Here is a 26718-nt window from a genome sequence, read left to right on the forward strand (position 1 = left end):
GCCTGCACAAGTCTGTTTCCACTCTATTTCAAGCCCCCTTAAAGCCATGAGATATATCTGAAGTAAAACAGGTTTGTGCTGACCTGCAAAGAAGGGAATTTCAACCAGAGTACAGTTTAGCTTTGAAGAGTGACTGTTAAAATAACTTCTTGTTCAAAAGCCCTCTTCCTTATCTGTTATCAGAAGTAACATGGTCTTTCTTATGAAAACAAGAGTTTTCCCCCTATTTATTTGAAAGCTAATGCAGCCATAGGATTTCTGTTCAGATAGCCCTTTCAATCTATGATATGTCTTGCTTTTGGTGAAATAATTACGCATGTGGGCTAATATTTGCACTAAAAATATATTCGTACAGGTTTACTCCTTGTGTCTTAAAATAACTGTACTCCCTGGTAAAAGCTAGGAAGGGAGACCTTGCACAGCTGGCACCCAGGGTGTGGTCTCGAGCAGGAAACCCTGCATGACCTTTGGAGAAAGGTTTTGGTTCCAAGATTGGTATTTGAGTATAATTAAAAAATTGACTTGAAAAAGCCATGCTGGTCATGTCAGATAGGGAGATCACTGTGAGGCATATGAACCCCCCAATGTATTTTCAGTCAGTTTTCAGAGCCAAAGCTATGCTTTACAGTTAATATTTAACCCACTCAGCTCTGCCTTGCTCCGTCTCCCACTGGGACAAAAAAGAAAAAGAGAGGTCAAAAAACTTGACCATGGAGCCACATAAATGTCCTCCCTGTGAGGGTTAGAGAGAGGAGGCCTAGTAGTAATGTTGTTCATTCTGTATGAGTTAAGAGGGTAAAGGCTTTCAGAAAGGAGTAGAAAAGGATGGCTATTCAGCCTCTTGGAAAAATTCTGCACTCCTTGATAATGGAAGTTTAATAACAGAAATGTTCTCTAGTATGCAACTGGGATCATGTTACACAGGGTTTATTTATTAGTAGGGGCTGAATTTATCTCCCTGTGCAGTGAATAAAGCAAGAAACATGTTATTGAAACTAATTCTGGTTCCTTGTTTTTCTCACACTGCTTTTTCCTCTGTGACATGTTGCTGACACGCTTTTGGATGGCAGTTTTGTTTCTGACATTATTCTTTTCCAGGTTAGGAAACCTAGTCATTCAACTTGTTGTATGCCTTGCTGTTCTCAATAGAAACATTGTTAAAGCTCACCTCATAAAATATTTTGGGCTTCCATTATAATATATCTTCAGGGGAGTAATCACCCCCCTGAAACATAATTTTTAATATAAGTTTTCTTCATAATACTGTACAATGTTCAATTAGACTACTGGAAAGCGAGTTCTACTAATCTGATGTTTAAGTACAATTGCTAGACTTTGCCGTAAGCAAAACCAAGACTGTCTGACATGACTTTTGCAGGGTACTTAAATCATCAGTGCCCAGTGAAGTTGATATGATGCTTCTTACTGTCTTTTAAGAGACTGTATTTTGCCCCTTTGTTTTAACGAAAGTGGGATGCTCTGATAAGCATGATGTAGGAATTATGATGACTGTGCTCGAAATAATGTTTCAAGAGAAAAGACTATTAGCATTCCCTGTCCTTATAGCTGTAATGGGACAAAAATACATCAAGAGCAAAGTTACTTTCAGTAGGTCTACTCTAAGTGAAATGATACGGAAAATATGTATTGTTGGCAAGAAAATGTTATGGAAAGCCTTCACAATGGTCATGGTGGATATGTGTAGATTTCAAAATCATCATCCAACCTGCTCATTTTGGCCTTGTTTTAGGAAGCCTCCCAGTTTGAGAAACATGTAAGGTATGAGTCCAATAGGATGTTTCCTAGTTTGAGATCTTGTAGCCTTAAAATTATTTAATTATTTTTAAATTTTTCATAGAGTTGTTTGGGTTGTTTTTTTTTTTTTTTTTTTTTTTTTTTTTTTCAAAGAGTGAAGATAAGTTCTTTGGGTATAGCCCTGGAATGATAATTTTGTTTTGACTCATCCAGTGAATTAGATTAAATGGTTCAATTATCCACATAAGCTTAGGAAAGGTCTCACAAGAAATGTAAATGCATTTCTGCACAAATGGATAATTGTAGGTTCAGAAGTTTTACAAACAAATGAGAAAATGGATATTAAGAATCACTGATAAATTTAAACTTTGTCTAAGCTTTGAGTGAAGAAGGACCAAATTCTCTTTTCTTCTATCAGTGCAATGGAGACTAACAACTGAAAATATGCAGCCAAATTCATTAAAATATTTTCTGTATATATACATATATACAGTATAACTATATATATGTAAGTGTATATGTAGTGTGTTTATAGCCTTTGTGTAATGCAGCATAGTACTACCCTGCATGTATGATGTTCACATATAAACAATATGATAGATATATCTGCCTATATATTTCTATTTTCATGTTTACTCTCAATACAAAGATATATTATATATCATATGTACATAATTTATGTGGCATGTAATATATGTTCAGATATGTGATATACATATATTTAGTATGAAAATACAATGTGTAGTCATTAAAAAATAATTTATGTTTGAGAATATATGTTTATATTTTTACTTACATATGTCTTTAACATAGCTGTTTGTAAATTCCTCAAAACTGTTTATTTCAAAAAGTTAGTTACTAACCTTCTCAGTTTTTCAGTTACTTTTTCAAGTTCCTCCTGAGCACGTCTCAATTCTATTTCAAGATACTGACGTGTAGAATCAAATTCCGTTTCAAGCATTTCCAGCTTATGGGTAGTGTACGATAGACGCTTTCGTAATTCCCCCTTCTGTTCTTGCAAAGTACTAGAAAAACAAAGACCACAGCTGTAGAATTTAGCTGCTCCTGAAAAGCTTTTCATGATCTACTCTTTGACCAATTACCTACAGTCTAAGTTGGCATTGAGCCAGAGAATTGTGCTTAATAATTTGTTTACTGCACTTTGAAAATCTTCTGATTTAGACAGTTGACTATCTTCCCATCTGTCCTTTCTAGTGCATTTGTTGCTAATATCTCATTAGCCATAATGGAACACTTTGTGGAAGAACCCTCATTAAAAACAAAATACAGTCTAGAGTTTGGTTTCACACAGGAACTTTCATTTAGGGTTACCCAAAAATATGACTGAAGTAGCAGATATTTATAGAGCAGTGACCAAATAAAGTGTGCAAAACTATTATTTGCCAATAGTCCAGGTTATAATACATTTTGTAGAGAAAGAAGATTTTGTTTCATTTGGATTGATCAGCACCTTACTTCCTACCTGTAGGGCTGCTAATGATGTTACTATTTAGGTTTTCATCTGGAGAATTGTAATTCTAATAATCAATTATTATTATGTATCCTTCCCCATTTTCCTGCTTATTTGGGAGCAAAGACTTTCTAGACACTGATGTAACCCTCTAATTTTTCACAGTACTTTCATCAAGAAAGAATTTATGCCCTACTTGTAATCTAGCATCTGTTACAATCCTTCAGAAAGCAAAGCAGTAAGCAGAGAATTTGAAGAGGGAGGAATTTTTTCACTTTATTGTTTTCTCTATATTTTAGAGAAGATATAAAATAGCCTAAAATCAGGAGACGCAAACAAAATGTTTATTGTTATGGTCAAAATGCCATCTGCCCCAAACTGTCCACCTGGATTTGCAGTGATGGTGATACTTTCCCTGACTATGCTACTTCAAGTGAGACAGTCTCCTCTTGCCTCAATTCTTATTTGCATGATGGAAATCTTTCCTCCTAGCCTATTTAGTTTGTAAGCTCCTCAATATTCTAATACATTTTCCAAGTGAACAGCAAAGTGGGAGTAATGTTACTGTAACTTGGTTCAGATACTGCTTCCTCTGTTAGTATTGAGATGACCTCTTGGCCTCAGGCAGGATCTCTGAGGCACCACAGAAATGCAGCCTGCAGTCACCTAGAGGGTGCAAAGAGGGCTACTACATGATGTGCTGTGTATTGCCTTACTTTTTTTTCTAAACATAAGATAATAATCATTCTTCATAAAAGAATGGCAAATCTTGATTCCCTTTGATGTCAAGTCAGTACTGCCATCAGCTTCAGCAGACTAATATTCTGGGTCTTTAATTAGACAATAGAGGTGGAAACAACATGCCATTCATCAAGAAACACACATCTGAACTCACTTTAGTGGGACTGCCTTCTCCTTTACCAGCTGCTGTTGGAGCTTCAGTAAGTTAATACAAAAGCTTTACAATTGCTGCTTACTTGATCCATGCAGCCTAGATCTAGGAAACAGTCTAATGTTTTGCCAACACTGCTCTATTTCAATTACAGATATTGCGTGGTTACAGTTATACTTAGATTACCACTTGTAGTTATATTCTCTTAAAATAATATATTCTAATTCAGACATTTAATGCAACTCCAGTTAATGTAATCATTTAGTTTTTATATTTCACTCAGTGAATAAAACTGCCAAATTATCTAGGAAATAAGAATCTGAAGCCACGTTGCTCATTTCTACACATCTTTATTCATGAGGTTGTCACATCATTCCACCTTTCACTTGCTCTGCTTCTGACATTGTTCTTGTTATTTATCTGCTCAGTTTAGGAAAGAAGAATGGTCAGTTTTCCTTCCTTTAACCTGGAATCTTGGATTTTCTATGAAGTGTGGGTTACAGAGTCATAACATTACAGTGGGATTTCACTCATTAGAGATATTGAAAAGCTGTCTGGATGTGGTCCTGGGCAACCTGATCTGGGTGTCCCTGCTTGAGCAGGAGCTGGACCAGATGACCTCCAGAGGTCCCTTCCAACATCACTCGTTCTGTGATTCTGTGAAAACTGTGAAAAGAGTGAAAAGAGATTTCATCTCTAGTCTTCTGCTGTTCTAAAAATCTGTCCACTAGGATTTGTATAAAAAGTGAACTAGCTCCTTGAGCTGTGGTTTTGGATAAAAATGTCCAGGCTGCTGCTCTGTGCTGGATAAATGCAGTTAATACAAGTTAAGCTAGATCAGGGGCAGTTACAACATCCTAGGGAGTTTTGTTCAAGAGAAGAGTTTGACCTCAGGGGACTGGGAGGCTGTAGGGGTACAAACGAAATGGGAATGTGAGGAATGTTTAAGTCAGTAACAGCTGGCAGTGACTGTATAAAACAACCAAGCACATTCTAATAAGGCAAGGAAACAGTCTATATAGATGCACTCTTTCACATAATGCTTTGGGTATCAAAGCATAGCTGTAACTTTGTAGACAAAAAAAAAAAAAAAGGAAAAATAGTTAAAGTATAAGTTAGGCAACTTCAAAGTTATTCTCATAATTCTTTTCTACTTGCTATATTACCCAAGCTGGAAAGATGGCATCCTGAAATGTATATTTTTAGAAAATGATATAAACCCTCCAAAACCTAATGGAACATGTACTTTGATTCATCTGATACATGAAAAAATATCTGGCTGTTTTTAAGTAGAATTAATTTTTAGACAGGAACAGTAACATCTAGTATATAATGGGATTGTTTAAAATGGGTTAGTAGATACACAACAGTGAATCATTATTAAAATATAAGTTGTTAGACAGAAAACTAAGAATTTTAGAAAGAAAGCATGGTCTGACAAAACTATGCTGAATAGCCTGAAACTTATAGCCACTTTTATGGGAGAAAGAGAGAGAGAGAGAGAGAAGGAAAGAAAGAGAAGGAAGGAAGGAAGGAAGGAAGGAAGGAAGGAAGGAAGGAAGGAAGGAAGGAAGGAAGGAAGGAAGGAAGGAAGGAAGGAAGGAAGGAAGGAAGTGGGAAAAGAAAGAGAGAAAAGAAAGGGAAAAGAAAAGAAAAATAGAAAAGAAAGAAGGAAAAGGACCCCAATTGAGAAAGTACTGGGAACGTATTTAAACAGTTGATTCAATATCCTTCTTGAACCAAGCAAGTTCTGAAGTGACTTAGTGAAACTAATACTTATGGTAGTCTATCTATTGGCACAAATACAGGTTTTCCTGAATCTCAGACTGGAACCCTTGAATGGGTGTTAATAGCTATAGCACTAGTAGAAGATTTTTCAGGATTCCCAGGATGGTTTAGATTTATGGATGAATTGACCCTTATACATTACTGTTTTAAGGTAAAGCCTGTTGTTTTCTCTTGCTTCCAGTAATATATGAAAAAACACCTATGAAGCAAAGGCAAGGAAAGTGGAGAAAAAGTAGAAAGATAAAAAATCTTTCTATATACAAATATTTCTAGATACAAAGTCCCTAATTTAGTATTTATAATAGCAGAATCAGAAGCTCAGTTTTTGTTTTATACACATCTAAGGTATTTCATGAGCTTCTTCATTTGTTAAGAAACAGACATTCTTTCTCTGAATGCCTTCTCCTCCCCCTCATTGTTATCTTCCAGTGTTATCACAGAATGAAATGCCTGAATCCTCTTTCCTGGTGCTGTTGTGTACTTTCTTGTTTTAGAAGGTCTTTTTATAAAGAATACTTCATTTTGTCATGTGCCACTATAAATTTGGCAGTGGTAATTTAGACAGGGATGAAAAAAGAGAAAAGATAAAAAGTCAAAAGTATGGAGTCATGAGCATTTTCCTGTTTCTCCAAGGTGACAAACTCCACACACTAGCTGCATTTTGATTCTGCTTGTCACATACAAGTTAATTAGAAAAGTTCACTGCACAATTTTTTTAATGCTGGTAAATCAATATATTTTAATTATTTTTTTTTAATCATCAATATAATAAAGAATGTATATATTCAGCAAACATTTATATGCATATAATTTAATTAAATATATTTTAATATATATTTGCATATATATTTATTAGTTAAAAAGTAAGAAAGTAATTTAATTGTAGAAATGCTGCAAGGAGAAAGGAGAGGATTTATTTGCAAATAGTAGTCTGTGGTAATCTGATAGTGCTATGGTTTAGGAAACACCGATCCTATATACCACGGACTTCCTGAATCTCAGGCAGCTGGGGGGGAGGAAGGAATTACAGGACAGGTTTCAAAATCCTGTATAGTAGGTCCTTTTGCATGAGTGGCTCTCTGTTTCTTCTACTGTTCTCTAAAGCTCTGCTGCTGTGACAACCAGTGGTGTGCAAGTCTTTGCCCATTTTGCTTCATTAAAATATTTCTTTAGAAGAAAAAGACAGTAAGTACAATATTAAATATTTAAACTGGTGAAAGAAAACCTCTCAAGGGAGACCACTTTAAAGGTTATTAAAAATGGGTCTTCAGACTTTCCAAAGCACTATTTTCACCAATTAGCTCTGTTCATACACATAAAAATATGAAATATATGTTGGCACATAAATTCGTGTCCATGAACATTGTAAACAGCCAGTAATTGCCAGGTTTGAATTCTGGAATTGCTGTCAGCCAAGGCCTTTGAAGCCTTGTCCCCTTGGGCAGTGATAGAGAGAGACACCAGTCCACACTGTTGAATGTTGTTGATGGAGTTGTCCTCTGCAACTATTCAGAGGCAGTTAAGAGGACATCTTACCGGGTGGGAGGTTGCACTATTCAGGCTCTACATTTAGTGAAAATTGGTCTATTTTATGTGAGAAAGTTGAGAATATTTACAGGCAAGTTCAATTACCATCAAAGTATCTGGTACTTTCTTGGTGTTAAGAATTTGCCATCCCAGTTTGCACTAGATTGGAAGAAAACAGATGTTTGTATCCCTGGTATCACCTCTCCCTTTCCAATAAACCTCTGTCCACAAAAGGCAACGAGTGGACAAACTATATATATATATATATATATATACTTTTTTTTTTTCCTAGAAGTTCTTGCCAATTCTCTACTTCAAGCTGAACATTGGAACATTGGGGTCACTCTGCACAGCCCCAAGGAAGGGTTAGCAGGTTGGTGAGCACCATGGTAATGGAGAGCTCATGCCCATCTCAGCCTGCAGTTGGTCAGGATTCATCTGTAGCGCTGGCTGGAGAAGCTCCAGGTGAATATATTTCATTGGAGCATTTCAGTGAAAGCCATGTGGTGACAGTTCTATTTTGAGGAAGGTGTGCTGGAAAACAAGCAGGCTTTCATTGTACCTGTCTGATCTCCTGCCAGCTCATCTGCCCAGCAGATGGCCTGATAACAGAGGAATGCTGACGTGCAAAGTCAGGGCTGATCAGCTGCCTGGAGGCCAGAGGATTTCTTGAGCACATTACCCTCAGACAGACCACAAAGACTGTTTCTCCTTGAGAGTTGACATCTGTGGGGCTGCCCCATCGTTGGAGTGTCCTGGAAACCCCAGGTCTCCACCTGCAAATGAATGTGCTTTGGTGGCACTTTCATGTTTTCTGCCACCTCGAGGCTTTGCCTTGCAGATGGTTCTGCAATGTTGTTTCAACGTGGAGCAAAAACATTTCTGAAGTGCTGAAATTCTCCCTGAATGAACTGATTACATTCCTTCACATAGATCTAGGAGTAATCAAAACAAAAATTGGTTAACAGTGTTTAGATGGAAATAAGCAGTGAGAATGCAAAATGAGTTCCAGGTAGAAGTCCATGTCAAATATACTGAAAAAACAAGTTGAAGGTTTTCATTTCTGGGTAGTGAACAGAAATTGTAATGCAACTGTGAAATCCTAAGTCAAAGTCATTGTATTTTGTGGGTAAATATCCTGCCTTGGAAGAAGGAACATTTAAGTAGGAGCTGACCTGAACTGTGTTTTGGGGCTTTGAGTCTTGTACCTGGCTTTGCCACACATGGCTGGTATTACACTGGACAAGTGAATTAAATCAAGACTGGCCTGACCAGAAGTAACATGAAAAAAAAACATGAAAGTGCTATTGGTCAGCTGTGGCTCCTGCTTTCAGTCTGTAGTAATGAACAGACACTATCAGGATGAGATTAATCTGACCTATTTCAGAAGCCTACTTTTAGATGAGGTGACGCGAATCTGGAAATACCCATTTCTTTCAATTAATTACAAAGTAACTCTAGTCAAGGAGCTCAGACATAGATAACCACATCTTGTCATATAACTCCCCCTCTTCCTGACTCAGTACTCTGTGTAGGAGATGAGGTAATAGTATTTCCTTTCTTGTCTGCTCAGATTGTGTGGAGGCCCACAAAAGAGAGCCACTAAATGTTTCAAAAGTGTTTATCACATCTGTTTCATGTCTGTGATGTGTCACATTCTAAAAAAGGGCTTCATAGGATCAGGAATTTGGGAGCACTGATGGAAATTTTAAAAATATATTCTGGAAAAGAATTTCAAAAAGCGTCTTTTTATCTTTTTTTTTTTTTTTTTCCTTTTCTTTTTTTTTTTTTCTATCTAAGGAACATCAAAGTTGGTCAGCTCTGCTAAGGATATTGTTGTGAAAGGGTCTGTAGAACAGGATAGAAGGCAGCAGGATGGGGAAGTGACTGCCTATGAGCCCAGACAGGGTCAGGTTTGTGCACTCACTTCTGTGGAAACACTCCCCAACAGCATAAGGCTTCTGTGGACCTTTGTGAAGGGATGGCCTGTTTGGATCAAGGAGAAAAAGCAGCCACATCCCTGTTTTCATTTCTGATCTTTGAATGGAGCATGTCAGTACAGAGATGAGGGCAGCTAGCTGGGCAGGAGGTGAAGCTCTGGGGACACCTCTTCCCAACAGATGGCTCACACCCAGGCAGCAGCAATCTGGGGACACAGAGCTCTGGGTTAGTTAGCAGAGCTAACTTTAAATAAAATCAAATTTGCAATTAAATTGGCATAGATGCCAATGGGTCCTCTACCACTGCTTTCCTACTGAGTGGAGTTGGGCTGGGTAGGCAACTTGATCTTAGAGTTACTAGGCTTTGGAAGCCCCTGTTGATTCATGGCTGGTGGCTCTGCTGCTGGTAATGGATCGTGTTAGATCTGCATGCTGTCCAGGTTGGACGTGCTGCAAGAGAGGCACCGAAAGCTTGGCCTAGGAGCAATAGCTCTGAGATGACTGTTGTGTCATTAAATCTGTCCCCAGATTTATTTATTTTTTACATTTGTAGTTGTTGGGAAATGAAGTCCAAGCATTTAACAAGTGTTTTCTAGATTAATGAATGATAGTTAATGAAGCAATAATTGGATTTCTATGTTAATCGAGTTTTGATTATGTGTTACATGCTCAGGGTCACATTTTCAAAAGATTAATGCCAAAACTATCTTCCTTGTCTGCATTTTTTGTTTTTGTTTTGTGGCTAACCTGACATTTGCTTCCTTGATTAGAGGGATCAAATCAGATTAGAAATTCTACATCCGGATATGTTATGACGAGAACCAAACTATGGACTTGAAATTCATTTTTATCTGGGAAACAGATTATATTGCTACTGCTCAGAGCTAGAGCCCAGTCCACAAATTCCAAATCTTTTGTGCTGTTTATTCAGCAGCTTCATTTGGACTGTAGTTAATATCTCAGCAAATTTTTATCCAGGTTATACAACAGGCATTTTCCTATAAATTCAGGTGTATACATACTTTGTTTAGCTCACCTATTTTTTTTGCAGATTTTCACTGAGGTCTGTCAGGCAGTTTTTTCACTAAAGAAAACCCACCAAATTTTTTTATTACTTCCACCGTAGTTTGTTAAATACTTGAAACTTCAGAGTATGGACAGTTTACATGTCAGATTGCATGCAGATCTTTCCTTCATATGTATATAGATATACATATATATAGATAGATGTCTCTTGGAATTTTTTTTGCAAGTATTAAACCATTTGAATTTTCCTTCCAGTACTCATTTTCAAAATAAATAATCTGAAGCTGGGTTTGGATTGTGAGACGGAAGGCCTGCACATATGTTTCAGAAAAAAATGTGTGGGTGATCCAAATCTGGAGCTCAGATACTTTCCACATGACTGATGGACACATAAAACAAGTATCAGAGTCCTTTTCTGAGGTTCCAGCCAGAATTTAAACCAGAGAAAAGGGATGGTTTATCAGAAACTTAAAAGAGAATACTTTCAAGGAGGTGGGGAAGCAGTTGAAGTCCTAAGTGCTGTGGGACAGATCCTTAACATGAGAGTTCACTTACAGTACCCGGGGAGCTGATAAAGGTACCTAAAAACAGAAGAATTGCTGGGTTTTGGAAGGTAATCTTTCTTATGATGTGAGAACATGCCTGTTGCATAATTCACACAACTAAAAATTCAGACCTGGCAAGCGATATTATATGGTAAATGTGTCTAAACTATGCTGGGCTTTCTAGTAAGAGGCAGAAAAGAGGAATCTTTCTTAAAAATAAAACTGAATTACATTTTGGTTATATTGACCTAACAGTCTCACTGCAGAACGGATGGCTTCTATATCAATTTTACGAAGCCCACAGACACATCTATCCAAGAGCATTCCTTATTAATTGTAGTATGAAATGATTAAGGTATGAAAATTCAGTTACATGTTGACATGCAAAAACCCTTGGAGGGCCAGCTGTCAGCACTGAGTGGTCTTAAGTGAATGCCATTATTGTCAGTGGAACGTGGTAAGATTTTTGATATGTGCTCATAATAAAGACATACAAATAGTCTTTTATTTAAAGGTACTATCCATAACCTAAGGCTGTGAATGGGTTGAACAGAAAAACCATGAATAAAATTACAGCTTTCAGAAATAGACACGAAAGGTGTTCTGATTATTTTAAATGAAGTTTCTTCAACAAGCAATTGTGATTCCCCCAGTGTGATGAAAACTCTAAAGGGCAAAAGAAAATGAATGGTGAGAACCCAGACATGCATCCAGGGAGCAGGCTGTTGTGAAGAGCGCTGAGAAATTTAGGTTTCATCCCAGCTCATGGCAGGGAAAGAACTTGAACTCACAGATCAGGACAGGGACCATCCAACACGTGCAGCTGTGCTGGCTAGCCCAGCATTGTGCTTCACTGCACGGAGACTGAGGAGCTGAGCCAGCTCTAGGAGGACTGATTTAATTCTTCTGTTAATTTGATTTGGACCTGGAGTTTAAAAACACATTTCCATTTCCTATTAACAAGATGACCACTTTGATTGTGAGACACTTGCGAGGGTAAATACCTGTGTGTAGTCTGGCTGGCTGAATGTGAAAAATGAATGCAGTGCACAGTGGAAGGTGGGAGTCTTTTGCCCAAATTCAAAGGTGACTGCAGTGGATGACAGAGTGCCACAGTGGATGTAACAGAAATGGTTACAATCTCTGCCTTTTTGCAGGCTGCCTCCTGGTGCCTCTCTTAGGCTCTTCTGGAAACTTGTGAGGACTGATTTCAGCTCAGTCAGGTGTACTCAGAGTCAGTGGCTTTTACATGCAAACTGTTATGTTTGGTAAGTGATCCTACTGGAGTCTGAATAAAGCCTGTCCCTGTTCATTTTGTTTCTCCATTGCTAGAAAATGAAAAGATGAACAGGTGTGAAAAATAAAAGGTTGCAAGAGACAAAAAATCCAATGCAATTCGAGGAGGAATACATGTTTTCTGACTCATTCTCTGTTCACTCAGTATTATACACATTGTCCACATGTTGTCTCATGCTCTTGACTACCTCTGAAATGAGGTCAGCTAGTGAAGCTGGGAGTGAAGGGAGTTACATTCTGGCATGGCAAAGTTCAGCTAGCATTTATCCAAGAGAGAAGAGACATTGCCTCTCTGACCATTTTCAAGGATGAAGGGATCTTCATACTGCTTGCTGCCCAGATGCTGCTCTTGACATGACTATGGAAGAATATTCATCTCGGTAAGTGCTGTTACTTTCTTCTTTCTTTCTTTCTTTCTTTGCAGAGGCCAAAATGTTCGTATAAAATGTTTCACTAGAAAAATGGTGAGTTATCATGTGGATTGGCAAGATATGAAAGAATAAGAAAGTCAGGAGAAAGGGAATGACTTCAACAAATACTTCTTGCTGTAACAAAGACTGGGGGTGGGGAAGGACTACCTCTCAAGGAAAGTGATTTGAAGCTGTTGAACAGCTGCTGTCTGCTTTTTAATGTTTGGCAGAGTCCTAGCAGTCTGTATGGCATCTCACTAGGGAATCCAAACTACTAAGCAGCGATGAGAAAGGAGAGAGAGAAGAAAAAATAAAGAGTAAGGTATTGAGAAATGGAAGTAACAAAATTAGAGGTAGACTTCAATTTATGATTTGGAAGCCAATGAGAGCTCTCCAGGTGCCTGAGCAAGCTGCCTTCAGTTGCAGTATCTCTCTTTATGGCTTCGAGTGGTCAGCTTCTAGATTGCTTTGGTTTGTAGTCATGGATATGCACTCCCTCTGGAAATTACTGAAAGCAGCATGCCACATCAGCTCACAAGCTTATAAAGTTATATTTTAGTTGTATTGTTAAACCTTTCTCATTTTTGCTTTTGTCTGTTCACCTTCCTAATTCATCTGGATCTAACTGTGCTGGAGCAGGACTGTGGGTCCTCCTGGATTGTAGTGTTTGTTTGTAATAGGACATGTAATGAGAACAGGTAAGACCCATTGCCCGGAAGCAAGCAGAACTTTATATTATTCTTTCTGCTAAAGGACTGAGATTGGAATGTGAGCAGGGGAGTAATATAGAAATGTGCTTTAGTAGTAGGGAAAGAAAGTCAACCAGTCTCATTTTGCATTAAGCATCCAGACGTAAGTCTGAGCAGAGGTTATCACCTCTTTTCTGATCTTGTCTCTTTCCTTCCATTCACAATATCTTTCCACTGGCTTGAAATTCATCTATGTCTGCCTCAAGGGACTCATTTTGGTGGGTTGGCTTAGCACTTCCCATAAGAAAGATTATGCTAAGTAACTCAAAAAATTAAATATACTCTTTTGACTCCAGAACCAGTCAGACAAAACTACTACTTGGACAGGGGAAGAAGAAACTGCAGGTACCACTGACTTTTTCCTTTATAAGCACTGTATATTACCTGATCTGAGTAAATTACAGAATTATCATTTTAATTATATCTAGTCACAGTTGTGTTCTGAGCCTGTTTTGTGATAGGATTCACATGAATAACTCATGTTGTATCTCTAAATTTAATCCATAGGTTCTTGTCTTTAAAAAGATGCAGATGTTTGCCAGATATTTTTAATAAAGAATATAGTAGATAACACTTCTAGTGCTCAGGGTGAGAGATAGTAGTGACCTCTCAGACACTTTCAGTAGTTGTCAGTGCAGTTCTGCTGCAGTCTCTGTTCCATATCATTCAAGTGCTGGGTCCTGCACTTGTGGCACAACAATCCCAAGCAATACTACTAGGGAGATGAGTGGTTAGAAAGCTGCCTGGCAAAGAAGAACCTCACAGTATTGGTTGATAGTTGGCTGAATATGAGCCAGCAGTGTGCACAGGTGGCCAAGAAGGCCAACGGCATCCTGGCTGGTATAAGAAGCAGTGTGGCCAGCAGGGCTAGGGAAGTGATTGTCCCCCTTTACTCGGCTCTGGTGAGGCCGCACCTCGAGTACTGTGTTCAGTTTTGGGCCCCACGCTACAAGAAGGACATCAAGGTGCTCGAGCAAGTCCAGAGAAGGGCAATGAAGCTGGTGAGGGGTCTGGAGAACAAGACTTATGAAGAGCGGCTGAGGGAGCTGTGATTGTGCAGCCTGGAGAAGAGGAGGCTCAGGAGCAACCTTATTGCACTCTATAAGTACCTTAAAGGAGGCTGATAGCGAGGTGGGGGTTGGTCTATTCTTCCACATGCCTGGTGATAGGACGAGGGGGAATGGGCCAAAGTTGTGCCAGGGTTGGATATTAGGAAGAATTTCTTTACTGAAGGGGTTGTTAGGCGTTGGAATGGGCTGCCCAGGGAAGTGGTGGAGTCGCCATCCCTGGAGGTCTTTAAAAGATGTTTAGACGTAGAGCTTAGTGATATGGTTTTGTGGAGGACATGTTAGTGTTTGGTCAGAGTTTGGACTAGGTGATCTTGGAGGTCTCTTCCAACCTAGATTATTCTGTGATTCTGTGATTTGGTCCCACCATCACACATGGCTGTCTGACAATACTACAGTGCCATGCCACAGAGGAGAGCTCTAGTGAATTTTGGAAGACTTTTCTGGCAGTAGAATAGATAATTGGTTTGCTAATACAAACAAAAAACAGAGCTGATTAAACAATACACCTTAACCTGGACAGACCCATATTCTCGGCAGTGTACATGTAATTCATATTCTGAAGGCTATTCAGAAACTATTATTATACACAGAGTCATATATAAAGTGCTGAAAAGTAACAAGGAGAACTACTGGGTGTTATCTGAATGCACTTATTTTGCTTGAGTGCTTCAACATATTTTTAGTTTTTCGCACAGTAATAAATGTTCATCAGCACTTTGATCAACTTGATATTACAGAATAAAAAAGAGAAAGAGAAAGGAATTACCATCTGTCATCTTTTGCTGATTATTTTGAGCCCTACCTTGTTTTATACAGTGTTTTATACTATTTCAGGAATTGTTAATTGAGGAGTCTTCACCTCTAGCAAGTTCAACAGTGCTCAGGATGTTGTGCTGTCATTTCACACAACCTTCCTCCCAGCTACTAATAATATCATGACTTATTAGTTCAGTTGAGTCTATTTTGTCCTGGCTTTTCAGTGTAAGACTTTTTGTTTTGTTTTGTTTTGATGGGTGTTTGGCAAAAGAAAGAGAATAAACAGAACTTAATTCCTCTGAACAGTCCAGCACTTTAGCATGGGCTATCCTGTGGTTTCTGGAGTGAGACAGCAAAAGAAGGAGCTCTTTGCAAGTAAGGGACCACATGAAACAGAAAGCAGCTGTCTGAAGAGATGCTTGCACTATTCACATGAAAAGCAGTATTCTTCTTCAGAGGAGACCCAGGAACTTCCACGTATCCTGCAGATGTAGCACCCCAAATAACCATGCAGAGTGACAAAGCAGATCTATCTTCTACAGGCTTTCCCAAAAGAGATGCTATAAATTCTTTCTGTACCCAGAGATGTCAATTACCTAAGCACAGCCCGCAGGTTTTTGCCTTATACCTGAATTACTTAAACATTCCATTTCAAAATTTTGTTGTTTTCTAATTACTTTTTTTTTTTTTTTTTTTTTTTTAAGGTTAAGGTGCAGCAGGTTGGATAAAATATATTATCTATCCTCAGTTTGGAAGTGCAAAATGTAGCCATACTCAATACCTTTCATTTTCACAAACAAATGTTTTTTGTTGTTCTTGTTCCTCCAGCAAGCTGACATTTTCAATACAGTTGGAAAGCAAGTTACCAGATAAATTTTTAAAGTCTAGATATGTTGAAAAAATGTGATTAAGATATGGGTAAATAAACATAAAAGAAGCAAGCAAGGATCCAAGAAATTACTAAAATCTCTCCAGTAAAATTTAGATCATTTTGAGCTTTATAAAAAGAAGGGGAATAAATGAAAAATATCTTTCAGCGTCTATCTATTCTATGAAATGTTTAGATAGCTTGGGATAAAATCTTGGATTTGTGCACTTCAGGTTTTGAAATGCTTGGAGAAAAAGTTTCATATTGTCCTCCAGAAAAGCAAGCTTATTTTCATTCAAGAATAAGAACTACATGTGGACAGCAGTGGTAGGAAAAGGTACTTTTCTCCAGAGAGCCTTTCAGGAAGGCTAATAAATGGCATCCCAAATCACTGAACTTTGTCATAGGCCTACATTAAAAAATATCACATAAGGATCAAAATCATCAGTTACACCATGGCTGCATGAATCTGTTCTGATTTTAAATTACTTCAAAATATTCAATCAAATTTAAATCAGGGTCAAACATTTTGAAAAAACAGTTTCATGTCCTGATTATATTTTGCTTCACTGGTCATCTCCTGGTTTTAAAAAGGACAAGCAGTAGAACAAAGCTATTTTTTATAGCTTTTTTTTTTTTTTTTTTATAAGCAAACTTATATACACCCATCTAAAAGTAAGAATAGAGCACATGTGCAGAGCCCCAGGGGACCGCTAAACTGGAATTCAAGTAACTTTTCCAGGATTTTTATTTTATTTTATTTTATTTTATTTTATTTTATTTTATTTTATTTTATTTTATTTTATATTTTATTTTATTTTATTTTATTATTTTTTACTCCACAAAGTGTGTATTGTGCCAAAAAACACTGAAAGAATCTTACTTATCTTACCTACACTAACAGCACTCTTAAACTGAAAATTTGTGAGTTATTCAAAGAAAATCAGCATAATGTGAAAGGACAGTCTGAAGCTCAGCCTGTCTTTACTTTTTTTTTTTTTTTTTTAATCTAATTAATTTATTACTTCAAAATATATTCAGTATTTCATATTTCATTGAAAACTATAGGATTAGTGAAGGACATTTCTTCTACATACCTGCCACTTGTAATAATGTCAAGCAACAAAGAACAAAGAGTAAATTCAGGAGAAAAGTAGAAGAAAATCTAAGCAAAATATGTAAAAATGAGTCATTATTTAAACTTACACTACATGCTGCATAGGGATGTAAACTAGAATCAGTTATAACTCCTCCATCTTTTCACCATCTCTATATCTATAACATTGAAAAAAAACTTATTTCAGGAAACCAAATACTAATGTAAACCTAACAAAGGAGAGATAATATATAAGTACTGTCAATTAAGAAAGGTGAGTAAACTGCCCGCATAACTGTGGTATCACTAGTGGAATTCAATGCATGCCATCAGAAAGAAAAAAAAAAAAAAGATGTTAAAACTTCAATTTTTATACATGCTAATAATAATTATTACAGGCTTGGCTGAGGCAAGCATCTAGAGTACTATAATAAACAGATCTGCTGTCATTCTCCTAGTTTAGAAAATGTAGGACAACTGAACGATGAAAGACTGTAGACTGACATGTAGAAATGAAACATTTTTACGGACATCAGAAAGTTAGAAAGAAAGCATAACTTCACAAAACATCACTTATTCATTACCTGTCCCAGAGAGTAGGTGAAGATTTTGCGAGCCTGCCCTGGAGAATTCTAGGTTGCCATAGGCAGGTTGGCACCCAGGAATTTCGTACCCTGCAGCATGAATAGAGGATAAACCATGGCTAGGTATGGCTCATAAGACATACGAGTGGTAACCTAGCTAGATTTGCTGCATATCAATAGGCTATGGCATAATTTGGTACTAATTATTATTCAAAAGATCTTACTTTACAGCAGTATTAATTCTACAAAACAAGGTTTCAGCACACATCTTTAGTGATTTTCTTGTACAGTGTCTGTTGTATGTCAGAATAGGCATTTAAGATTGACTATATCATGGCTGTAAATAGGTGCTACTCCATCTACTTTACTGGAGAAGCACTTGTTCTTAAGATTTGTGAATCGAGCCCTTGTGTTTTTTCATTGTTAAAACATCAGATTAAGCAAATTTATGCTTCATCAAAAGAGGGTCACCAAAATTCCTTCTGAGCACCACAGTGAGAACATGTTTAATAGTTTTAATTAAATCTGGGCTGAGGTTCAAGTTCCACATACCAGGTTCCATGCACATCTACTAGTAGTAGAACAATAGCTGCAAAATATTTGCTGGAAATGAAAAGCACAAAAGGAAGCAATCTGAACAAGCAATATAAGCCATGAATAACACAAAGCAAAAGCAGATCCGGAGCCCAAGAAAAGGCCAACAAGGCAGGCAAATTAGCAATGAGAACTGTTACCCAACATTAACATCAAGCAGTGCTGGTAAGATTCAAAACATTCTGTTCAGTCCTCAGTCAAGCAATTTTCTCTCAAGTCAAAGGTGGTTTTTCCTGAGTAAAATCTGAGGAAGAACTACAGTACTGCGCCACACAGAATACCCCATAAAGTATTACTGTAGTCCTTTGTAATATCAAAAATGCATATAAAATGCCTTGAAGGATAAACAAAATAAAAGATCATGTTTTCCTCACTCAAGCACATTCATATTTATGAACCAGATTTTTTGCATGAGTTTTTCCTGTGGTCAGTGGTCATTGTGCATGCAGAAAATCCTACCTTCCAATATTCACCACAATTACCAGTGGGTACTGCAAAGTAGTGACCTTCTATATGTTCCTTAAAACACATCTTTACATACAGGGACATGTTTCAGAAGCAATGGCTGTGCTACAGAAAAGCAGCATAGAATCTCAATATTTATGATAATGGAGAACTCTGATGAGTCTCTTGCCACTTCTCTAAGTCCACCTGGGAACAGCTTCACATCAAAAACTATTGGCATCAAGATGATGCTCTGTAGGGTACTCAGATGAAAAACAATATATGAATTCTAGTATATCGCTTTAGTTGTGTGACTGAGTTCATTGAAAAATGAAGAAGCATTTTGAGTATTTTTTAATTTCTTTCACACCAGACTTGGACTAGGTATGTGAAGACACATAGAGGAGATAGAAAAGTAATAGATGGCCTGAGGTGTATGTGTTGTCATTACATGAATTTACAGCAATATTAACTTGAAATTCAAAGTGGAGGTGAGGAAATCTCTAATATCTTAGTATTGTCGATTCTTCAGTGAGCAGTCAGTATTACTTTGGATTATGTACGTTTCACAGCTTTCCTGACATTCTCAGGCAAGCTGTAAATCTCACAATCAATACGTGTATATTTATTTAATACATATCAGTCCTGTACTTCACTGTATGTTTATAGTCTCAACTCTGGATGACAGGAAAACTGTCCACTGTAAGAACGTAGATTTGAAAGTGGTCTCTATCTGTCATTCCATTTTGTATCTATATATTTTTAACTACAGAATTGTAAACTGCTCCTAAAAATCTGATCCTTGTTATCTTAATTTCAAACCAAATCAGACAATGCAGCCACAGTTTTTTTTTCCAGAATTAATGGAGCTTTTTCAGGCCACTGATTTTTGTGTATTTCTCCCCACTTCAGTGAGTAATCCTCAGTGTTATTTTTCTAATGAAGTAACAAAACTCGCAAATTTTGAAATGGGTGAAATTAAAACATTGCCTGGCTTTTCAAGCCCACAAAATTAATTAAAGTGATGATTTTGGAGCTAAGATATTATCTTAGCAGGGACAAATCTCTGTTCAAATCCGTTGCCAGCTCTCTTCTGTGTAGTGTCAAGCTAACCTATCCCATAACTTTTACTGATACATAGCAAATAGTTTTGGTATATAGGTAATCCTGACAAAACATTTTAAGGCTATGAGGTTGTGAGATGTTTTGATAGAGAGAAGAGTGGTGTAAATTCCACTTAGCTGTTTGTTCACTGTTTTTCCTGACATTTTGCAGTAGTAAATACTGTGTAATCGCTACATAAATGAACTAATGCACATAAAAGCTCTGCTCAAAATGTGGTGGGTCTTACAAAGATCCCCAAAGGGATTTAATAACATCCTGTCTCAGATAGTCAGTGTCAGATGCATTCATTCTAATCACATTCTCATGTGCAAGGTTTAAAAATAATTAGTATTATTTGTCAGATATACAAATGCAAAAGTTGATTTGTCAGCTTTTGTACTTACATGGGTTCTATCACTGGCAAATCAGAAATCAACAAAACGTATATATATATATATATATATATATATATATTTGTCTAAACAAACTCTGAATTTTAAAAGAATAAAAATGTTCCCGGTTCTGTCATTGTATTGTTTCCTTACTCAAAGAACAGTTGTAAGAAATTTGTAACTACTGAAAAATAATTTTAAAAGCCTATTTGAAACTGTTTTTAATAGTATCTATATACAAACAGCAGTTTACTATAGGAAAAATATCCATCTCAACAAACTGATGCTAAAGTATTTCAGATTACCAATTTTTAAAACAACTTTTTATTGTACTGTAGCATGATAAAATAACTAATTTTCCTTTTCTTTCTGCAGAGCTTCCCTTATCCCTCACTGAAGTGATTGAGACAGACTCCTGTGTCAAGTGAGGTTCAAACTTGAGCATACTGTTGTAACAGCCTTTGTTTCCTTGTCTTGTCCTAGAACATGCAGTACGTTACTTCAGATATTGTTTGTGGCTCATCTGACAATAATCACAGATGATACTCACAGACCTATAACAATTTTTATTTTTTTCTTAAAGTGGATTTCTCAGTGAGACATGATCAACACTTTATTTCACCACCCAGTCAGGAACAACTAGAAATTTATCAGTTTTGGTGGCAGAAGTTGATTGATCCACTGTGCCTATAGTAAACTCATAGAGACTGCTTTTTCTATTTAGAAAATAATGTTATGACAAAAACAAAAACAATGAACCTTATGCTTCCACCTTCATATTTCACAGGTGAGTAAACTCTGTAGCTTGTGAAATTATGAAGATCCTATTTTCACATGCTGCTCTTCAAAAATACTTTTCATGCATGGATATACATGATTCATTTTCAAATGCCAAGGAAAATCTGAATGATTTTTTAAAAATTCTGCATTTTTCAGAAGCTTGAGAATTTCAAGGTTACTCCACTTGTACACGGAGAACTTACTGAATAGATTTTAATAGTCTCTAAGCAAAAGCCACCTCAAACTTTGCCCCCTTAAAAGGGAGAAGGATTTCTGCAGAACAGGAAAGAACATGTCCTGGTCTGGTTTTAGCTTTTAGCGGTGTTCTTTAAGACATGAAAGAGATTTTAAAGTCACTTAAACTGGGTTGTTCTAATATAATTTCTGGACTTATCCAATTTAGCCCAATTTAGCCCCAGTACAAAGAAGCTAAGCATAAAAACTGCTATTTTTGCTTCTATTAACACCATGCAGTTATTTTAAGGCTGTGCTTTTATAAACACTAGTAAGCCCAGATGAAACATTGACAGAGCAAGCTGGAAGAAACACAGGGACACCTTGGAACACACTGTCACGACTCTACCTCCACATCCCGTCCTCATTGCAGAAGCACGTGGCGGTGGTGCTGATTTAGCATCACAGACTTGTGAGATGCTGTCAGCTGTGCTCGCTACCTACTTTTCTACCAGTCATGCCAAAGTAGGTATCTGGCTGTCATCTCCATGGAACAAAGGCTGGAGCTGATAAAAATGTCAAACAATCCATTTTCTGTGAGGGGGCGGCAGTTCTATTCCTGGAGTTACCCAGAACTATCTATGACCACTGCATTAAATAATGTAAAGCTGCTGTAAGAACTGTAACAATATATTTTCATGAATATTTTAAATATAATTCTCTAATTGAAAAAGAGGATCCTACAGAATCATGAACTCCCCTAGTTGGGGTGATAACCTGGCACAAAAATTACCTTTTTTCTCATGCTCCTACTTGTCTTTTTTTTGCCCCACTCTTCTAACAAGCTGTTGCCATGACTTCTCTTCATCTCCAGTTTTGCCCACCTGTGCCTCCCCCTCTGCCCAGTTACTACAATCCCCGTTTAATGCATTTCTGGTATGATCACTGTCTTCTCTTGGTGCCTCAGCATCAGCTGCTGCAATGCTGCAGGTGAAAGCCCAACTCCATGTCCATTCTTGGGAAGCCAGACATTACATCAAGCTTCAACTGCCAGCAAAAGTCAGGGAGGAAATCTTGCTCAGTCTTGGAAACTCTTGGCCTGAGCACACTTAGCTGAGATTGACCTATATGAAATTTAGTTGCCAAACTCATATGTCTCTGTTAACATTTTTTTTTTTTCACCAGATACTTTTGAAATATGCAATTCTGAATAAAAAACATTATACCACAAATTCAAGGCACCTTGCAAGACTCTACTAGCGTATTTTGGGTCTTTACTACAAACCAGTAAGATATGAGGACTTTTTAATGAGGAAAATAATAGGTTATTTTTTGCTATAAGTAAAACAATTTTTTTTTCAATTGTTATATTTTTGGAAATGTCTAAACCATTTTAACATAAAAAAATATTGCATGTAACATTTCAATTAATACATTTCAATTTTGCAAAGTGTTAAGCCATCTGTCAATGGAAAATTTTGGGTGACCTTGGCTATCAGTTCTGCTACCAGATTTTTAATTTCTGTCCTACTTAGCTATTTATCTATGTATATTTACCAAATCATGTGAGCATCCTTCTATGGATGCATAAGTATGTATTTAAATCTACAATTTTTAGAAAATATGTATGGTAAATAGTAAAAACCTTTAGAGTTAAATGTTTGTGCTCAGACTATAAAAACCTGAATGAATCACTGTATTAGGCATGTTGACAGAACAGTTGTAGGTTTGGAGCTACCTGTAATGTTTGATTTTGTTTGTTGATATCTTCAAATACATGTGTAGCCAAAACACAAATTATGTTCCATTCAAACACAAGGCAATTGGTTCAATACAGGTGTACCAAAAAAAATGTAATGATTTATGACTAAATGAATTAATAAGCTTTGTGTTCTTAAAATGTGAACATGTCATAGCCTATGTGAGTAATGCCATAGGAGAAGACATAAGCTAACCTGTTTTATATAAATTTCTAGTAAATATAAACTGGTTTAAGCTCTCAAAAGAAACCCCGGAAAGAGTCCACGTATTTCCAAACTTTTGATAAAGTTACTATGTTAACTGGTACACTAGTTTGCATATAAGTATCCACCATTGTCTTCAATATAGTCAGGCATTACAACAAAATCCAAGAATGTGTAAAGTTTTGCAAAGTTGGTGATAACTTCTCTTGGTACCAATCTAACATTTTATTGTGGTTATATGACTTCATATTTTGTCAGTCTTTAAATGCATGAAATATACAAACAGAACTGAAATTTAACAGCTGGCTGAGTACAATTTTACTGATGATTAGATTTGGGGGAAGAGAAACAGGTGCAGAAACACTTCTTCCTGCAACTACAGAAAAATATGATAGGAATTAGTCATTCAGTATCTGCATGGAAATAATCATAAATTGTTAATAATATTTCATTTCGAGTATCCTACTTGGGAAGCTGATAATCTGCATACTGTGAAAAGCATTAGCTAGCCTGACTGTCTTACATCTCATAAACTATTGGTGTAGAATAAAACCAGTCATACTTTCAAGGTTATAGATTGTTTTTGCAATGTATTCAATGACAGTTGGTAGTTTCTACACCGTTTAAATGCATTCTTTTATTTCCTATGTGAAGCATTAAGCATAAATATATAGCACAGGTGCCAAACTACACCCATTGTCTGTAGGTATGTCCCATCAGAACTATACATGCTTACATGTTTTATATGTTTCATGAGTTTTAGTTTTTGCAATGGTTTTCCAATGCTGTCAGTGATAACAGCCAACAGTTTCATTGAGGCATTTATCTTGAGGATGAGTTTTTGTGTGATGGGAGAATCCAGTGTTCATGAAGGATGTTTTTCCATGTGTAGGGAAACAAGTATCAGGCTGACCTAGGGGCTGTCCTTTCTTACATTTCCTTTGTATTCTTTTCTTCAACTATCTGAATAAGTGTTTCTAACTAGGCCATAATGGATCATTTTCCTCTATTTTCTTCCTATTTTAATTGTTTTGCTCCAGCATCCCAACAGCAGTTCCACTTCTCACCCTTTTTATAGTTTGACTTCAGACAAGATTTATATTACACCAGTTGCCCTCTGTGAGGGCATTTAAGAAAACTCTGTTTCAAAATGGAAAATACTTTAGGGTAGCTGATAGTAAGTATCTGGATAAGATGACTTCTGTCTCTAGTAGTGAATTTTTATGAGTCTGAATGAGAAACATTTGGAGAAGATGTTCTGGATTCCTAATATGTAAGTATATAGATGCTCAGAATATCAGCTGCATAAATTGGTAATACATTTAAAGCTAACTTGTAAGTCCTTTATTACCAGTGTAATTCTCCCCCTTTCCTGTTTTTCCACAGTCTTGCTTGTATCCTTTAAGCTTGGGAATTTTGGATAATCACTGACTCATTTTGTGCTCCAGAAATGGACTACAGAAGAGGACTTTTCTAAATATATGAAAGTATTTATTGCATACATAAGCTGTGCTTGTACTTATATTTCGTACCTTTCCAAAATCCAGTATGATTTTTTTTTAAGTAGGCATGTGAATGCCTGAATAAAATCATACTGAATAAGGATTAGGCTAAATTTTACTGAGAATAGCAGCTCTTCTGTGTGAAGTTTTCGTCTGCACTTGCACAGATGCAGCAGTCCATGACTGGTGCCTCCAGATAAACTGAAAGAACTAATAATTACAAGACATCTTTTTTAAATGGCATGTTTGACTTGGTAAGTAGAATAAGCTAACATTTAAGACCAAAATATTATAAACATTTTACTTCGGATATCCTAAATTATATCTCATCGATCAATAACTTTTATTTGCCCAAGGAGTACACAGAATAAAGATAGGTTTTCTAAGCAAACTATTGGGTGAGGTGTTTCAGCAAGAGAGGGAAGTGCTGGCATGCTGGGAAGAGGGCAAGGATGTCTCTCTGGGAATGCTATCACAGTCACCTGTCCTCAAGACAGGGATTCAGTCTGGAAGAAATGGAGGGGAAAAGCTTATTCTGCGATTTAAAGGCATCTTAGAAACAAACTCAAAAACAAAGCTGGTCTAGATCAGTCCAAGAAAAGCAAGTCTGAGCGAGGATGCGGCTGCCCTTTTAAGATAACAGGGAAGGGAAATAATTAATTCCTCTAAAGAAAAGCGTTGGCTTAAGAACAAGTAAACAGAACTGGCTATGCTTATATTTTCTTCTGGAAATTATAAAACTTCTAATGATGGAACAACACAATTCTGGAACAGCCTTCCAGTAGGAATAGCAGACAAAAACACTTAGAAGACGGAGTATGCATTTGCCTGTAACTGCAGATAACTGCTCAAAAATGTCCATGTTCCTGCATATCTTCTTTTTCCTTTTTCCTTCTCTCCCTCTTTTTTTTTTTTTTTTTTCCTTCCTAAATTGCTTTTTCACAAAATGACTCTTGTCAACAGATATATTCTATTAGCAGGTCTCAGTCCTTCTGGATCTTACTCCTGGTACTTGTGGGAGATCAGAACCAAGCACCAACTAGGTACTGACAATGGCAGGACTCAGAAATGGAAGAAATCTCATTGAGAAGGCCAGTGTCAAGCATCCTACCTTTCAGAACTTGATGCAGCTAATGAATTTGTCATTTTATCTCTACTGAAAATACATTTATCAGTCCAACAATTTTACTTGTACACAATACAAATGCACTGCAGCAGAACATTTCTATTTTGAACTGAGAATACTACGATTATGTAGATAATATCTAGAGAAACATTCCCAGAAGATGCTCCCAGGCAGCTTAAAATCAATAGAAATGATGAATATTCCACATTTCTTCAGATTTTGTTTCTGATTTGTCTATATAACCCTTATCTTTTACCCCTGAAGAGAATGGGTGCTTTCACTATGGATAAATTTCTATGTCCCTTTTGCTGAGAAAATTAAGTACCGAATGATCTACTTCAGATATCTGCTCAGTGGAGAGTTGGTAAATATGCATGTAAACAACTGCCCTAGAGTACTGTCTGAGCTATTTTTGTGTTATGGTTTGGTAGGTTAGATGAAAGAATTAATTAAAAAGAGAGAGAGAGAAAGAGACTATATTTCATTTCAGAAATTGTTTTTCTTTATTCTGACTGCTCAGAAATTCAGCAAAGTCCTCTTCTCTCATCTGCCACCATAGATTTAGAACCTTTTTGCTAAACTCTGCTCTTAGTAAAGATGTTATTCATCACTGACTGTACCTCTGATGAAATAATTCATTGGAATTGCCTGGGCTGGTTGGCATGGAGTTTATCCCTTGTATATCCATAAAGGTTATCCCAGTCCATTTTACACTCTCTGGGACTATTTGCAATTGATTCTTTCTAGTTTTATGTGTCTTACGTTATAAAGGACAGATTTGCTGTTGTCTTAGGGTATACTACATTCATTTTAAAGACACTTATATATGCCAGGCACTGTTACATTGGACTCTCGGGTATGTCAA

General features: G+C 36.8%; 1 protein-coding gene across 2 annotated transcripts in view; it reads right to left on the reverse strand.

The window, feature by feature from the left end:
- BEGAIN (brain enriched guanylate kinase associated) overlaps positions 1-26718 on the reverse strand; it is a gene marked incomplete at both ends in the record, with an annotated part of 159127 nt that overhangs the window by 57674 nt on the left and 74735 nt on the right. For both annotated transcript variants that reach the window (XM_084288593.1, XM_084288592.1), the window contains 2 exons: positions 2619-2780; positions 17774-17863. In XM_084288593.1, coding sequence (XP_084144719.1) covers positions 2619-2780; positions 17774-17863 — 252 coding nt within the window. The remainder of the gene's footprint in view (positions 1-2618; positions 2781-17773; positions 17864-26718) is intronic.

The sequence above is a fragment of the Netta rufina genome, assembly GCF_964035555.1.
Source record: "Netta rufina genome assembly, chromosome: 5".
NCBI classification, from domain to species: domain Eukaryota; kingdom Metazoa; phylum Chordata; class Aves; order Anseriformes; family Anatidae; genus Netta; species Netta rufina.